This window comes from Sus scrofa, chromosome 1, assembly GCF_000003025.6.
Source record: "Sus scrofa isolate TJ Tabasco breed Duroc chromosome 1, Sscrofa11.1, whole genome shotgun sequence".
NCBI lineage: Eukaryota > Metazoa > Chordata > Mammalia > Artiodactyla > Suidae > Sus > Sus scrofa.
The window spans coordinates 221310786-221327949 of NC_010443.5; the positions used below are offsets into that span (position 1 = coordinate 221310786).

Here is a 17164-nt window from a genome sequence, read left to right on the forward strand (position 1 = left end):
AAAGCAGGCATCATAGGAGTCCCCAGGAAGGGAGGTGACGTGGTACAGGAAAGTGGGCCCTGGAGAGGGACTCAGGAGACCATGGCTCTGAACTTGGCTCTGCTGTGTAACTTTAGGAAAGTTTCTTCAATTCCGTGGGCCTAATGTGAACACCAAAAGGGCGGAACCTAAATGATTTTCCAACCCTAATGATCCTTGGATTTGAGTCCCTGAATGGTGAGCTAGTCTAGGGGGGCAAGGAATTTTGTCTGCTTTATGCACTGATACAGCTCTGATATATTCCACCTCTCAACTGTGAATGGCCCATGGCAGGCATTCAGTAACTACTGAATGGAATGTAGAGGATTTTGGAAGGACTGGTCTGCTCCCATCCAGTCAGGTCCAATCCCATGGGTTTAGGGAGCAGAGAGAAAGAAGGAACGAATGGAAGTCCTTGTTTGATGACTTCAAGTCAAGATACTGCCATGGGCCTCTGGGTGATCAGGTTTGTGAGTGGTGAAAGAATTTACAAGCCCTGAGCCTGTGGCATCTCTCATAGACTGGGAAGGTCTTTTTGCAAGAAACCTACTCTGGGCATGGAGCAACCACCTTTCCATCGGAGGTCACTTCCTTTGTCAGCATTGAGCCAAGTGGCATCCAGCTCCTTCCTTTGTGTGCACACAGATCACCCAGGGGCATACGTTTAAAATAGCTGTTTCTAAGGAGTTCACTAATCAAGCACCCCAGGGAAACCCAGCAGAATTACTAACTTCCTCTTAATGAATAAATGGCTGAAAAGAGCTATTTTATGGTTTCTCTCCCTCCCTAAGGCCTTGCCACATTCCTACTGGCACCATTTTCTCAACACATGGCTGCTTCTACCGGTCTGATGAATGGTAAAGTTTTCTGCCAAGCAAGAGAGGGTGAACTGCAAACTTTAGTAAAGAGCCTGCTTTTTTTTTTTTTTTTCTTTGTCTTCCATTTTAAATATCTGAAACCTACCCTTCCCCTTCGGCATCCAGGGCTGCGGCCAGTTCTGTAAAGAGAAGCCCGGTGAGGAAATGCTGCTGGCGGTACTCTGGTGTCAAATCAAACATGCTGGCAATCTTCTGGTCCTGGAAACTGGAGCAGGAGCTGGAGTTCTACAGAAACATAAGGAGCAGTTCTATGAATCAACGGAGCTGGAATTAACATCATGATGGGTAGTAGTTATTGAGCGTGTGCCACTGCCAGGTTCCATAAGGGCCGTGCAGTGAAACAGGCACCTCTCGCATCCCCACGTGACAGATGAAGAAACTGAGATTTGGAGCGTTCACTCTGCTTTTCCAACAAAGCTTAAAATCCTGGGATAACACTTGGGTAGAGAAGACGGGACTGGACCCAACGTTATGACTGTAAGCAGGAGATTCCTCTATGACAAACTGCCACCTTTATTTAAAGCTCCTGTTAAACTTCTGAACATGGCTTTATATACACTGTCTGAAGTGTACTGGCCTGGAAACTGGAAGTGGCATCAGGCAGGGAAGTGCCAGATTGACCAGTCCTGGGAAATTCCTGTGTTCTCCCTTTGGGGGCATACTTTATATTTCACTAGGAGAATCTGAAATGTCTCTGGAAGGCCTTTCTGGTTTGGTGAGGCTGGGCAGTCAGAAGGGAGCATGGGAGAGGACCCAGGGCACAGCTATCACATCTGGAGCATCTGCTTGTCAGTCAGCTCTTTCCCAGTTGACAGGGAAGACAGTCCTGTAGTGCACATCTGAATTATGCCATTTGGTGAGAAGAGCTAAGAGTTTTTTAAAAAAGCATTATGAAGACAAGCCTTCTCCTTGGTGTTAGTACCAAGGAATAGGCATCATAAATAAAACCCAGGAGGAAGAAATCTTGCCTGCTGCTCTGAGCTACTGTTTGGTTCTCTACATGACTATTAACAGCCTTTCTTTAAAGTTTTTCTAAGGGACAACAGTCCCCTGAAAAATCAATGGAGGAGAAAAAGAAAGATTTCCAGAGTCCAATCATTTGGGGAATCACTGCTTATTATACACCTCCCGCCATTTCCTCTCCCACCCCGTGGTTATCTACAATTTACATGGACAAATTAGAGACTCTTGGATGGTCTATTGCAAAGAAACCTGTTAACAATAGGTTTCCAAAACAGATTTGTATTTGGAACTCTGTATTTGCCTAATACCTCTTACTATTCTATAGAATCCAAGGCCCACCAAACCTAACCTGCAAAATACTGTTCTAAAAAAAAGACTGGCCATGTCAGTTGAAGCTCTGTCTCTAAATATTAATACAAGTGTTACTCTTCTGGGCTAATCAAGAGCAAGACTTGGTATAAATACACTCCTATGAAAGAGACCATTTGATTAGTTTATAATGAGATCTCTTTAGTGTCTCGAAAGCTAAATTATCTGGACCATGATTCAAGGTGGCATCAGTTGTGCTGAATTTCATTCTACAACAGAATTGGCAGGAAGGTCTAAGATCATTCAATGATATAATACCGGCATTAAAAACCACTACTAGATCATTTTGGAATCAATATAAAGGACCCTGCAATTTCACGAATTTTATGGTGTTGAGGTTTAGGAAAAGGGAAATGAGCAAAGGAGACTGTCAAACTAAAGTGGAAAGACGACTGTCAGACAAAGGAAGATCAGCGACTTTTCCATGAATTAAACATTTTTCATCATGCATATGGATTCCCTGCTCTCCTTGGCTTCAGCAGGAACCCTTGAGCCTAGAAAGAAAGCAATCACTTAGCTTATAGATGATGAGTTAGATGCCACAACTTTGGGTAGCGTACTTGAATATATCTGGATCAATTGATCTGGTTTGAAGAGCTCGATTTTTCTTCTAATTAAAAAGACCAATATATATAGGAATTAATGACTCAGTTAAGCTAAGTCAATGAAGTAGCTTAAACAATTTTTCACTTAGCTGATTACCTGGGAAGAGATGGAGGGACAGGGAGATGCTGGAGCAGTATCAGCATTCATAAAGAAGAGGTTCAGATTGAGGTAATGTTCATGGCTGCAGAGGATTCTCAGGAATTCCAGCCTCATGGAAATGAGCGTCAGAAGGTTGTTGAGCTTGGCTGACAGCTGGGAAGGACGACAAAGAGGAAAGAGGTGTTTAAGGTGAATGAAGTTGAGGTTGACAAACACAAAAATATCCTTTCTCCCCAGTTAAGGCAATCAATCTCATAAAAATTAAAGGGACAGTGCCACAGATGGCACACTGTGCGTTACCGGGAGGTCCAGTACATTTTCATCCACTGTTGTGGCCCATCATGATTCTGGTCCTAACAGCTGTCCAGAAGGAGGATGCTCGCCCAGCCCCCAACCCTTGTCACATCTATAATACCACAGCAATCCTGTGTTGAAAATAATGTGGAGGTATGTCTGCAGTGTAACACAATACAATTAATTTTGCAAAAACCCCACTGTGTCTGAGAAACTAAATGAAAGGAGTCAACCCCACGTGGGGCCACACAAGACTAACGGAATATGACTGGATGACATTTTAATGCCACAAGTGTTCTTTTGTGGTTTCTAATTAAAGGCCCCACTGGGAAGTCCTCAAACCACTTTCCTAGATGAAGGTATCAAATTACTTGGAAATGGATGTAGTCTCTGCAAAAAAGCCAAGGAGTTTTCGCAAACTGGGAGAGGAGGGAGTGGAAGAGAGAGAGAGAGAAAGCTATAAGAGTTTTCAGGAAAAACCTTCCCTTACACGAATAAACCCTGAAATCAGCAATGAAAAACTGACAAAGGTGACAGTCTGGAAGAGATCTCCTGCTTCCCTCAGGTAAGTGGACAAGTGCAGCACCCAGACTCTGTAGGCTGTGATTCAGAGGTAGCATCTCTGAAGGCAAAGCAAGGAAAGGAGAGTCAGGATGGACCTTCAACCTCCCAATATATCATTATAAACACTCTTCCTCCCCAGCACAGGAAATTGAGCATCTCATCCTTGCAAATGGCCATGGCTGTGGTCCTAACTCGGGCTGGAAAAGAATTTCAGGGTACAAAGTGGAGTGAAGAGAGAGATGAGTTTATTGAGATAAGAAACACTGCTAGCACAGCCGAATAGCTTCCTAGTGGTCAGGGAGAACCGACCCCAGTGGAAGTTGGCTGCTTCTTTTTATAGCCAGAGAGCAAGGGAAAGGGCAGAGTAGTTCTACAGATAAGCCAGGGGTCTGAAGCTCTCCTCATTGCAGATAAGGGTCTGCTGGAGTAAGCCATCCTTTCACTGAGAGAAGAGTTGTCTAGGGCAGGTTTTTTTTTTTTTTTTTGTCTTTTTACCGTTTCTTGGCTGCTCTTGAGGTATATGGAGATTCCCAGGCTAGGGGCTGAATCGGAGCTGTAGCTGCCAGCCTATGCCAGAGCCACAGCAACACAGGATCCGAGCCGCATCTGCGACCTATGCCACAGCTCACGGCAATGCCGGATCCTTAACCCACTGAGCGAGGCCAGGGATCGAACCTGCAACCTCATGGTTCCTAGTCGGATTCGTTAACCACTGAGCCACAACAGGAACTCTGAGCAGGTTACTTCCTTATCTGAAGAGGGCCAGGCCTGTCATGAGTGTCAGCTCCAGGTTTTGTCTGTCGGCTTCGGGTTTTGTGTTTGAGCTAATATGCTGTGGCTTGAGTTCCACAGCCATGCCTCCTCTTCATGCACTTTAATTAAGAGTAGCTTTATAAAAACTATATAGCTTAATTGAGCACATATATTCAGTCATTTTAGGAAAGGCCATTGTGTTACGGCATTTGCCTACAGAATCTGTAGTTAGACATTTTCTTGAAACAAATGAATACCATTACGTATTATGTAAAAAACAGAACACGTGACTTCTGCGTAGGAACATTTACCAGAACCCATACTCTTGTCAATGAGCTCTACTGGCTGCTTTTGGATCGGGGGACACCGGCAAATTGAACTGATTAGAACTTGGTCTTAGCCCATCACTGAAGGCCACTTCTAAAAAGCTGTTGTGTCTAGCCAGCTATTAGAACCTGAGAGCAAAAGATATTTGCATTTGAAAGAAGGCCACACTGTGGGTATGTTTCATATGTCCCTTGAAACGACACTGAAGACAGAAAATGCAAAATTAATTTTAGCAATGTTTAGGAAAGAGGAAAGTGCAGTTCCCAAAACACCCTTTCCAAAGGTCAGGACCCATGGCGGTGACCTTGGTGGCCCTACCCAAGGGATGGGTGCTAACTTAGTGGCATATTGAAAGTGATATAGAGCCATCAAAAACTGGATTTGTCTATTATCAGTGACTAGTAATAAAGGACCAAGATTACACTCATGGTCACAAAATCTGTAAATGATAGAAAGCATGACAGAATGTTTGATTCAGGTTATGCAAGATGATAATACCAGAGGATTTTGGAAGAACAGAACTTGCCTCAGGTATGATGTTCAGAGTGTGTGTGGAATAAGCCAGGATCAATGAGCTAAATCGCCATTGACTAGAGCCAGTGGTCTTTTTAGGCCTGTGTGTTGCTGACTGTGCTAAGCAATAGCTGAGGATATCACTGGCAGAAAGAGAGCATAGACTCAGAACATTAAAGCCAGAAGTATTCTAATCCAACCTTGTCTTTAAACACAGAGGAGTTTAATGGCATCACTGGAATTAGAACACAGGCCTTGAGACTCCTCGTCTTAGGCTCTCTGGCAGCTGAGACAGGAAAGAGGGAGAAAAGAGATGTAAGGTAGAAGTATACTCAAAAGAAAGGAAAGGATTACAAAGAGAGAGAGAAAGAAAAGAAAGAGAAAATGAAAACATGCATTTGCTGGGCAGGTAGCTATTGTCTACTTTTGATTGCTTTATTTTATTTGCCTTTTGGTAATAAAAACTGCCCCTACATGTGACAGAGTCTCTCCTTGACCAAATTCTTGTCATTTTCCTCTGAGCTCTTGTTCAAATAGGCCCTGCCTTGGGTGTTTCTCAAGAGCCCAGTTGTAGCAAAGATCCTCATGAGTCATTTTAGTCAGAATCACCCACTGTAGATATCTGATCACCCTTGAGATTGGACCAAACGTCTCATCCCTTACCAGCACCCCCCCCCAGGTGGTATCCGGTCACCCTGGCCTGCCTTCAGCAAGAATCCTATTAAGTTGGTTTAGCCCAAATCCTCCCTTTACCCCTGATGGGGTTCCCCCCCCCTTAGTACTTTTTCATCCACTGACCAATCCTACCCTGTTTCTCAGCTATAAATTGGCATTTTTCCTGATGTATTAAGAGTTAAACCCGCTCTCTCCCCACTACTGAAAAATCCAATGCAGTGGCCCCTGTACTATCACAATGTTCCTGAGTAAACTGAGCCTTACCGGTTTTTTTGTGTATGTGTTTTTCATTTTTATTTAAAAATGTGTATTATAGTTGATTTACAATGTTCTGTCAATTTCTGCTGTACAGCAAGGTGACCCAGTTACACATATATATACACTCTTTTTCTCACATTATCCTCCATCATGTCCCATCACAAGTGATTAGATACAGTTCCCTGTACTGTACAGCAGGATCTCATTGCTTACCCACAAGTGGGCTTTACTATTTAATGAGTGTCACAGATAAATGTTTTCTTTAACAGAAGTGAACCCTGGGCCTAGGGTAGTGTTCTAGTACCTCCTTTCCATATATCCAAGTTCTAAAAAACAGATTAATTCATATTGCAATGCCTCCAGTGACCTGTCATCCCAAACACCTGAGAGGATGGCAAGGATGGCATATCCCTCATCCACTCCACTCTGGTGGAACTAAGACAGAAGGTCCACGCAGGGTCAGGAGGTCAGGCTGACCAGATGGTGGTGCTCTGGGGCTTCTGATGTTTCTTTAGGATTCTCTTTTTATAGGTTGGCTTCCTTCTTGGGAGTCTCTTTAGAAAAGTCATGGTTTTTAGGGGGGAAGTGGAGGCATAATTCTATAAATGAGATCCACAGAAGTTGAATGACTTATTTAAGGCCAATAAGGGCCAATTAACAGAGAGCCAGGCCTGGTAGAACAGAGTGAATAACCCACTGTACCTTGAGTTAGGCAGGCATGGCTCTTGTTTCCCTCCTCCAAACTTTAGCTTTATCATCTGAACAAGTTGACCATAACACCTTGGAAGGATCAAATGATACAATTTCTATAAAGTGCCTAACACAGTGCTTTGTCCATAGCAAGAAGCCAGTGGTGGTGACAGTAATGATGAAAGCGAGATGATGGGCAGAGATACTGGTAGTGGGTAGCGATGCTAGTGGCAGTGATAATGGGAGTGGTCCTAAGGTAGGGATATATGGAAGGAAAGGAGTAGCAACAATAACTGCTACTTGTAGTTCTATTGTTGGGATGGTTTGATGAGGACAGGGAACTAAAGAACTCCATTTAAGGAGTTCCTGCTGTGGCTCAGCAGAAATGAACCTGACTACTCTCTCTGAGGATGCAGGTTGGATCCCTGGCCCTCCTCAGTGGGTTCAAGGATCCGCCATTGCCATGAACTGTGTTGCAGGTCACAGATGAGGCTCAGATCCTGTGTTGCTGTGGCTGTGGTATGGGCTAGCAGCTGTTGGGCTGATTTGACCGCTAGCCTGGGAACTTGCCTAAATTCCAAATGCCTCGGATGTGGCCCTAAAAACCAAAGGGGGAAAAAAAAAGGACTCCATTTGAAAATCTGGGGAGATGGCACAGAAAAGATGCTTTTGGATTATTTAAAAAAAGGGCAAGGGCAAGGAGTTCCCGTTGTGGCTCAGTGGAAATGAACCCAACTAGTATTCATGGGGATGCAGGTTCCATCCCTGGCCTTGCTCAGCGGTTTAAGGATCCGGCGTTGTTGCCATGAGCTGTCGTGTCACAGACTTAGCTCAGATCTGGCGTTGCCGTAGCTGTGGTATAGACCCTAATCTAGGAACTTCCATGTGCTGCAGGAACAGCCCTAAAAAGCATAAATAAATAAATAAATATTTTAAAAAAACCAGCCCTCTGTATCCGGTATCCACAGTGTCTGCATTTGCAGATACAACTGAGGATTGAAAATATTTGAAAAATTCCAGAAAGCTCCCCCAAACAAAACTTGAATCTGCACCGTCAACTGTTTACATAGTATTTACAACTATCTCTATAGCATATACATTATATTTGGTATTATAATTAATTCAGAGATGATTTAAAGTATATGGGTGGATATCAGTTATATGGAAATACCATGCTATTTTATATAAGAGACTTGATACTTGATCATCTATGAGATTTGGTATATTGGGGGAAGTTGGTGAGGGGTCCTGGAACCAATCCCCTGCAGATACCATGGGATGACAGTATCTGCATTCTCAGTAAAATTCAGTCCCTTTGACTAATGTTATTAGGGTTCTTTAATGTCAGGATTTCACAACTGAAATTTAATGAATTACCCTAATATGTGAAAAGAGACCTCATACTTTAAAATCTATATCTGGTCCAAGTCTGAATGCTACAGTCATATAATTTCCGTTAAATGTTAGATTGAAGAAAGTGGCTCATTTCACTAACAAATTTCAATTCCCACAGATTAACTTGTTGGCCCTTCTGTGCTGGGCTGGTAAATGCTCCAAGAATTCACACAAACCAGCGTATCTACTGATGTCCATTCTAGAAAACAAATGACATGAAGAATGTATCACAAAATGCAGAATGTACGAGTCAAGTTGTCTAACTTGGCAGTGATGAAGATAACATGCCACAGCAATGAGCTCTGTATTAGATGAAAGGAACCAGGAACAACAGGGAACACTCACCTGGTTGCAATAATGTTTGATGAGGTTAAACACAAAGCCACGATCCATGAGTGAGAGAAGGTCATACAGGAAGAAAGCCAGGCTGATGTTGATCTTTTCTGCCTGTTCCGTTTCCTTAAAAACAAACACGCAAACACCAACATTATTTGGCAGTAAACTTGGTCATGAACTCCCAGGTCCCTGGGGGAAAGTTTGGAGAGGCAGGTCCAGGATTTTCAGCCAGTGTTCCTCTGGAAGATACTGAGCAAAGCAAGTACCCCTGCAAAGCTGTAGCAAATATAATTTAGAACTTAACTGATGCCAATAGTGTTAACTAGAATCAATTAATTCCTTATCCACTGTTAATATTTAGGTACATTTCTCCCAGGCTTATATACAATATTAATTTGTATATAATTGAACTCATTCTCTATGTACCACAAGGTCCTGAATTTTATTCATTCAACACCATTACGAATATTTTCCTACATTCTGGTTTCTCATATTTATTTGCTTTTTGTCTTTTGTTTTTTTTGCTTTTTAGGGCCACACCCTCGGCATATGAAAGTTCCCAGGGTAGGAGTCTAGGCGGAGCTGTAGCTGCTGGCCTACACCACAGCCACAGCAACTCAGGACCCGAGCTGCGTCTGCGACCTACCCAATAGCTCACGGCAACACCAGGTCCTTAACCCACTAAGCAAGTCCAGGGATCGAACCCGCATCCTCATGGATCCTAGTTAGGTTTGTTAACTGCTGAGCCACGAAGAGAACTCTGCAGTTTCTTGTATTTCTTGTATTTCTTTATATTGCCTTACTATAATTTATTTGATTCCAGTAATTACTGTTTTGGCAAGAGCGACTTGAAATGTACTCACGCTCTTCAATGAGACAGCTTCTTAATTTGTAAGGACTGCTGCAGAAAATCTAATCAGGATAAAAGAGTCATTTTTTAACCTAAGACTTTTTTTTCTTCTCCAATTAGCATTCTCAGTCTAGGAGAGGTCAGAGCCACACAAGATAGAGTGAACTCTTGCATGAACTGTGGCCAGGGTTTTGTTTTTACTACTTCTCAGTGCTTATATTTATGAGGGATTTTACAGCACTTCAGAGCAATCGGGGATTCACTTTTTCATGTTTATGTCCTTTATTCTCAGAATGATAAATCAATTTGCCCTGACACTATTGAAAATATGATTTGAAAATATTTTCCTCTTGTTAGGATGTGCAGTTTGCCAATTCAGGCCAAGCCGACCAGCCACTGGCATGGACAGAGAGCTGATAAAGAAGTTTCCACATTTCCTATGAGGGGCAAGGCCTCACGCCCTCAGCATCCTCCACACGGGCCACTCCCTACGTAACTGCCTGAATATCCTGGCCTTGGAATATTCATTCATGACTTTGCTGCTAGCTGCATGCTTTTTGGAAAATGTACCAACCTCACTGAGCCTCGTTTTTCATGCCTGCCAAAATGGAAACCCATTTGCTGCTCTCATGAGTTTGCTGTAAGAAAGAGCCAAGTGGAAATTTCTTCTCCTGTGTATGTGGTAGTTTACAAATTCTTCATAATGATAAAGGTATGAATAGTTATCACTGCTGCTTCAAATTTTATAGTTCCTTTTTGAATCTTGTCCTATTTCATTTTATACATTTTAAAACGTTCTACTTTGAAATAATCTTTTTTTCTTTTTTTTTTTCAGGGCTGCACCAGAGGCATATGAGGTTCCCAGGCTAGGGGTCAAATCAGAGCTGTAGCTGCTAGCCTACACCACAGCCACAGAAATGCCAGATCTGAGCTGCATCTGTGACCTACACCATAGCTCACGGCAATGCCGGATCCTTAGCCCACTGAGCAAGGCCAGGGATCGCATCCACGTCCTCATGGATACTAGCTGGGTTCATTAATGGCTGAAATGTGATAGGAACTCCAGCTTTGAAATAACTTCAAATTTACAGCAAAGGTGCAAGAATAGTAAAACGAACTCCTTTAACTAGGTCCATCAATACCTGACATTTTGCTACATTTCCTTTATCATTCTCTCTTCATATACATTGTTTTCTTCGGCACCATTTGAGAGTAGGTTGCAAATATCATGCCCATTTACCCCATAATGCTTCAGGGTATATTCCCTAAGAATAACAATATTCTTTCTCATAGCTACATTGATACAATAATTTAAACGACTGCAATCCCATACTGTAATTTCTTGATAGCAATCCCCCAGCCCCGCTGCAGGGTCCCATCCGGCATAACACACGGCATTTAGTTAGTTACACTTTAATTACTGTTTTAAGATAATGCTTATTTTTCTTAGATGACGAAAATAACATATGCCCAAGGTAAAAAATTTTAGACAGTAAGAGTAAAATGATACCATTACCTTCTGAGGTTTAACTAAAAGGGCTGCAATCTCCGAGGTGACCACATTAACAATGGTAGTTATGTCATCTTTGAAACGGTCGGAAAAACGAGTCCTCCGAAAATTGTCCCGTTTGTCCATGTTATGTACATATTGAGCCATGCTTTTCACCTACAGAGAAGATGGGGGAAATGTTGACATGAAAATTGGTGACCTGCTTGTACACTGTGGCAAAGGGGAAAAGCCTGGAAGAAAAGCGCACTAACAATGGACTTTCTAATACTTTATCTGTGCTGGTGGTTGCCCAAGCAGGCTCTGGTCTGCAAAATGCTCCTGACACACAGATGGTTGCCATGGTGGCAGGAGGTGGGAAGGGTGTCCTCTTCTTGACCCCGAGTCAGGGGGCTTCCTTTTCGCTGCTGACAAAGCAAGGAGCTTAATTCTTTAGCCGCAGTGTCACAAGACTCCCCTTCTCTCTACTGGGCAGGCGGACCAAGACTGAGCCCCCATGACCACTGAGGCACTGCCCCACCGTGGCACATAACACATTAGAGAAAAAGGAACTGTTTATGAGACTGTTTTTGATGTGAGCTGAAGTCATTTCTACCCATGAACTATAGTAAGAAGAGAGCAATGTTCCTCTTAGGTTGAGTTTCAGGTTGAACAGGCAGAGGGAACAGTTCTTCCAGAAACAATCCTATAGTACGCTAACAGGAAACTTAATCACTATTTGGAATATTGCCTCTAGGAGAATTACGTTTTGAGTTTTACAAGACTAACTTACCAAGGAGTTCTCATCATGGCTCAGTGAAAATGAATCTGACTAGCATCCAAGAGGATGCAGGTTTGATCCTTGACCTCGCTCAGTGGGTTAAGGATCCGGCATTGCTGTGAACTGTGGTATAGATTGCAGACGCAGCTCAGATCCTGCATGGCTGTAGCTGTGGCGTTGTGTGGCGTAGGCTACAGTTCCGATTTGACCCCTAGCCTGGGAACCTCCATATGCTCCAGGGTGGCCCTAAAAAGACAAAAACAACAACAACAACAAAAACAAAAACAAACACTAAATTGCCAAACATACATATACAAGTATATATTTCTACTATATATATAGTTTATATTTTTGGCCACCCTGAGGCATATGGAGCTCCCAGGCCAAGGATTAGATCCAAGCTGTAGTCGCAGCCTAAGCCACAGCTATCTCCAACCCACTGTGCCAGGCTAGGGATAAACCTGTGTCCCATCACTCCCAAGATGCCACCAATCCCATTGTGCCACAGCAGGAGCTTCACATATTACATATTTTTAAAGTATATGTAGTTTAAATAAAAACCTGTATGTCAATTAGTGATATGACTAGTAGGTCACCAGCTCACTGCCTACCACAATTTTAAGTTAAGATCATGCTTTTTTTTTCTTTGTGGTCACACCCATGGTTTGTGGAAGTCCCTGGCCCAGGGATCAAACCTGTGTCAGAGCAGTTAACTCCCACCACATCAGTGACAACACTGGATCCTTAAATCCACTAAACCACCAGGGAACTCCAAAATCGTGCTTATTTTATGGACTTCTTCCAGGGCCAGGATATTTGTGGGTCAGTACAATCCCCTTTGATATAGTCTAATGTTGTATCTTTTTTTAGTGGAAGATGCTCAGAGCTATTAGGAACAGCCTGATGGGAAAGGCTGGGAGATCTTGTGGCTGGGTGCCCACCTTTCCATAAATTGTCCATACTAGACTGAGAGTCACTGGCAAAAAGAAAATGGTCTTGGAAGTTCAATCGCCCACACTTGCCTGAAGGTGACCACTTAGGTCAGGGCTGGAAAACGAGGGGACAGACAGCATGTATGGGAAACTGACTTTCATTCCCAAGAGTTAAACGGAAGAACTTTTTATGCACTAATAGTAGTTTCTGTTTTCAAAAATGCCAGGCTGGCCATTTCCTTTAGCACCAAAACAGAGATAAAAAAAATCAAAGAAAAGGTAAACTAAGAAGTAAAAACAGACGGACGGGCTTTATGTGTTTTATGTTTCCAGATAATGCCATAGCCAGCTTGGGGAAGACCTAAGAACATAATAATCCTGAAGCCCAGTGTAAGAGCCATAGTTTCTCTTGACTGTAGAGTCCTTCTTAGCTTAGGACACATAGACGGTGTCTGCGCCCTGCAGAGTCACATGCACTTCAGTAGAGGACCTGAATGAGAGGTGGAAACCGGGCCCAAATTTTTGTCTGACAAAGTGCTTCTCTCACTGTGATCCTAACAAAGGACTGAGAGAGAGAGAGAGACAGAGATAGAGACAGAGACAGAGACGAGGCCCCTTTGTGTGGGGCTACCTGTCCCACTTCCCCGCTGCCTAAACCACCCCAGCCCCGGCTTGTGGAACTCACTCTTGTATTCAGACTCTACCTGCTGAGTTTGGCCATCCTACAACCGAATAAATAATACTCCAAATACTGTACTTTCAACCAACGGCCCCTTGCCAGACTGTCAGCTACCTGCCAGCTTCTGTGTCTTTTGCATCTCCAGAGCGGAACATCTGGCGGAAATATTAGTGGATAGTTGGCCATTATTTGTAGGGTGGGATAAGGCAGGAAAATATTTTCCCTATACTGGCCTCTGTGACCCATGCAAAGGACAGGTACCAAGAGCCCCTTGGTGCAGAACTTCATGTCCCTGGTAAACTAGGTCACCCTTTACCTCTGCGTTCCCAAAGTCTGGCTCAGCAGTTTCTAAAAGCATGGGGATTTATTCATTAGCAAGTGTGAAATCTGCTCAAGGATTGTGTTTAACAGCTCTGATGCCAAAGTGGTTGTTCATTAGTGCATGGCATCAACACAACTAAAGAGTGTTAAATTGCCCAGGTTGTTGGCTAAGCCCAAGAAGGCTGTCATTCCTTTCTCTTAAAGCTTCATGTGGGGGGGGGGGAAACCCTGTTTGTTTGTTTTTAGTTTTGCATTAACTTCCTAGGCAATCTGTAGGTCAAATGCACAGGCAATGCGTGGAGGACTGGGCACCCTGTCTGAGTCCGAGATCAGTTTCCTTGCAAAGTTCTGGCAGGGGCCGATAGTTTCTATTTGCCTCCACAGTAGCCCCCAGCTCCCTTCCTTGCCCCTCTCCATCTACCTCTGAGCCCCGGAAAGCTGAAGTCTATGGACTCCGTCATTTGAGACTCCTTGAACTTGCACTTTCAGTTGGAGTTGGCCAGTGGGAGGTAGCGGGTGGGGTCCAGTGGGAGGGAGAAGAGAGTGGTCTGGGCGCACCTCCACTCCACTGCCCTCAACACTGTGCACTGTGCTTCTTGCAGTGGCAGTGTTTCTCTAAGACTCCAGCTCCTGTCACATAGATGCTCTTCTCTGCCTCAGCTCTACTCTGCCTCAGCTCTCTCTCAGCCCCAGTTACACTGCTCCCTACTTCTTTTTGCTGTTGTTGTTCTTTTAGGGCACCACTCCTGGCATATGGAGGTTCCCAGGCAAGGGGTCCAATTGGAGCTACACATCCAAGCTGCATCTGTGACCTACACCACAGTTCACGGCAATGCCGAATCCTTAACCCACCGAGCGAGACCAGGGATTGGACCCGTAACCTCATGATTCCTAGTCAGATTGGTTTCCACTGTGCCACAACGGGAACTCCTGCTCCCTACTCTTGTTTCTTTAGAGATAGGAGAGAGAAAGGCTTCTAGCACCCCCTGTTCCCTGGGTGCCTCATCAACCCTTATCTGCTCCTGTAACCCTGCACATACCCTGGGCGGAGTCCCTTTGATAAATGCTTTTCAGGTATCTCTTTTGAGCAATGCTAATGCGCTTCTGCCAGGACTCTGACAGACCTGGGTTATAACCCACAGAGCCCTGGGTGACCGAGCAGCCGGTGTCCTGGGTAATCAGCATGCTGATCAACCCCCTCTAAGCGCTCATATCAGCTGGACTTTCTTTCCAGCGTCTGCATCTGTTAACCACAGGGGACTCCTAGGGGGAAGGAGGGTGATGGGCTTTAGCTTTTGCTTCTCTCCTGGGCCTACCGAGTCCTAGTAAATAAATGTGCAAGATCAAAAGCAATTTTCACCTCTGCCATGGTTCTCAGCTCCCTGCAGTTAGGGGCAGTGGAGCGGTACTGACGAAGTCTTTGGTCCACCTGGAGACTCTCCTATGGCCTCCACCCCTCCTCCAACCCCATCTGTAAACTGAGGCTGATGAAAATCTCCCGCCTGAGGGTCGTCTGAGGATTCCGTGAGATCACGCTCACAGTGCTTACAGTGGCACCTGACATGTGCCCATTAAGATGGTCAACATGTTTTAGATGTCAGGATTTTTCCTCCCTTAGGGATGCGGACTGTTACTGGGATTATATGAAAGACGGAGTCATCATTACATCTGCAGAGAATGCAACTTGCCTTTAAAAGAGAGCACTAAAATGCCACAAGGCCGAGCAGTGATGAGTTCATTCTGACTGGAATAGAGTAATAATTATAGCCCTGCATTAAAGTTGACTTCAGCATACAAAGGTTTTGCATGTTGTTAGTATGTTGGGCTAAGAAAATGTTGTGTGACTTCCAGCTTCCAAGGAGAAGCAGAACAGCAGAGGACAGGAACCTGGACTAGAGTGTGGTGGGGTCGGGGCTCTGCCCCTCCCTGGCTGAGGGGGCTGGGCAAGCCCCTATTTAGCCTTGGAGTCCTGTGTGTGCACTGGGATAACTGCTTAGGATAGTGGCTCATAATACATAACTATTAATAAGACAGAAGGATGACTAGGTGAAGTGTGTTGAGAAAATGACATGAAACATCTTTGGTTTTTTGTGTGTTTTGTTGTTTTGTTTTGTCTTTTCAGGGCCACACCAGTGGCATATGGAGGTTTCCAGGCTAGGGGTCCAATCAGAGCTACAGCTGCGGCCTACACCAGAGCCACAGCAATGCCAGATCCTTAACCCACTGAGTGAGGCCAGGGATTGAACCTGCAACCTCGTGGCTCTTAGTTGGATTCGTTTCCACTGCGCCACAATGGGAACTCTGTGGAACATCTTTGAATTGGGGTATTTCTTTCCTTTGGGACTCTCTTCTATGAGATTCTATGACATCAAATTGAGTGTTTGCTTCATGCCTTTTTAAAGATGCAATATGGTAGATCATCTCAGTTGAAGATTATTTGTATGAATTATCTATAGATGGATTATGACCTGAGTGAATCTTTTTTATGGAGATTCATAAGGTGGGTGGGATGTGTATGTAGAGACAGGAATGTACAGGGTACAGAGTGGCGGTTTGATACTCTTCATGCATCAAGAAAGAGTTTATGGCAAGCCTTTTCCTACTGGCTGCATATTGGGATCCTTAGCTCTGTTCCACATAGAGTGGAGGCAGTTGAGCAACTGGAACTTCAGCGTACTTGGAAGTCATCTCAGAAGACAGGCCCATGCACTGCCGGCTGTCCACTCCTCACTGCACTCAGTATTCTGGGGAGAGTCTCCAGGTCTCCTTGATTTTCACTAAGCACCTGCAGTGATTCTGCTGCAGGCCTCTGGCACTGTGCTCTGAAAAGACATTTCTCTGGCAATATCTTTCTCAAACAGAGGGTGGGAACTTGGTAAAACTCTAATGGATTTGAACCTTGGATGTGCTTCTGCGGTCCGAGCCTGACTTCTTTTTAATTCTACTGCATATGATTTCCCACTGCCGCCCCAATGTGTGCTTTATTTTTATTTCCTTTGACCCTCTTGTTCTCTATGTCCTATTGCTCAATATTGCTCTCTTTTTACTTTGGGCGTGAACTTACAAAGATAAACTAGAGCTCAGGTGGAAATACTGCCATCTCTCTCTCTTAAAAAAAAAAAAAAAAAAATTCACACCAGGTGTCACAGAGGAAAGAACCTAGACAAAATAAAGCTAACTCTATCACTAAATCTCAACCCATTCTTTATCTTCTGGATGGTTTGTATGTACATTTTGACGTAGTTAACGTTTTTCATTTAACCTCATTTCACAATACATCTCCATTTACCAACATGGACAAAATGCTTATTCTAGTGGCTTATTGGTAAGATTCTTTCACTTCCAGCATGAAATAGATACTACTATTATTCTCTTTA

General features: G+C 43.9%; 1 protein-coding gene across 1 annotated transcript in view; it reads right to left on the reverse strand.

The window, feature by feature from the left end:
* DOCK8 (dedicator of cytokinesis 8) overlaps positions 1–17164 on the reverse strand; it is a 234119-nt gene that overhangs the window by 53015 nt on the left and 163940 nt on the right. Inside the window, 4 exon segments of the mRNA XM_003121929.6 lie at positions 982–1121; positions 2931–3086; positions 8748–8861; positions 11105–11254. Of these exon segments, the coding sequence (XP_003121977.3) occupies positions 982–1121; positions 2931–3086; positions 8748–8861; positions 11105–11254 (560 nt within the window).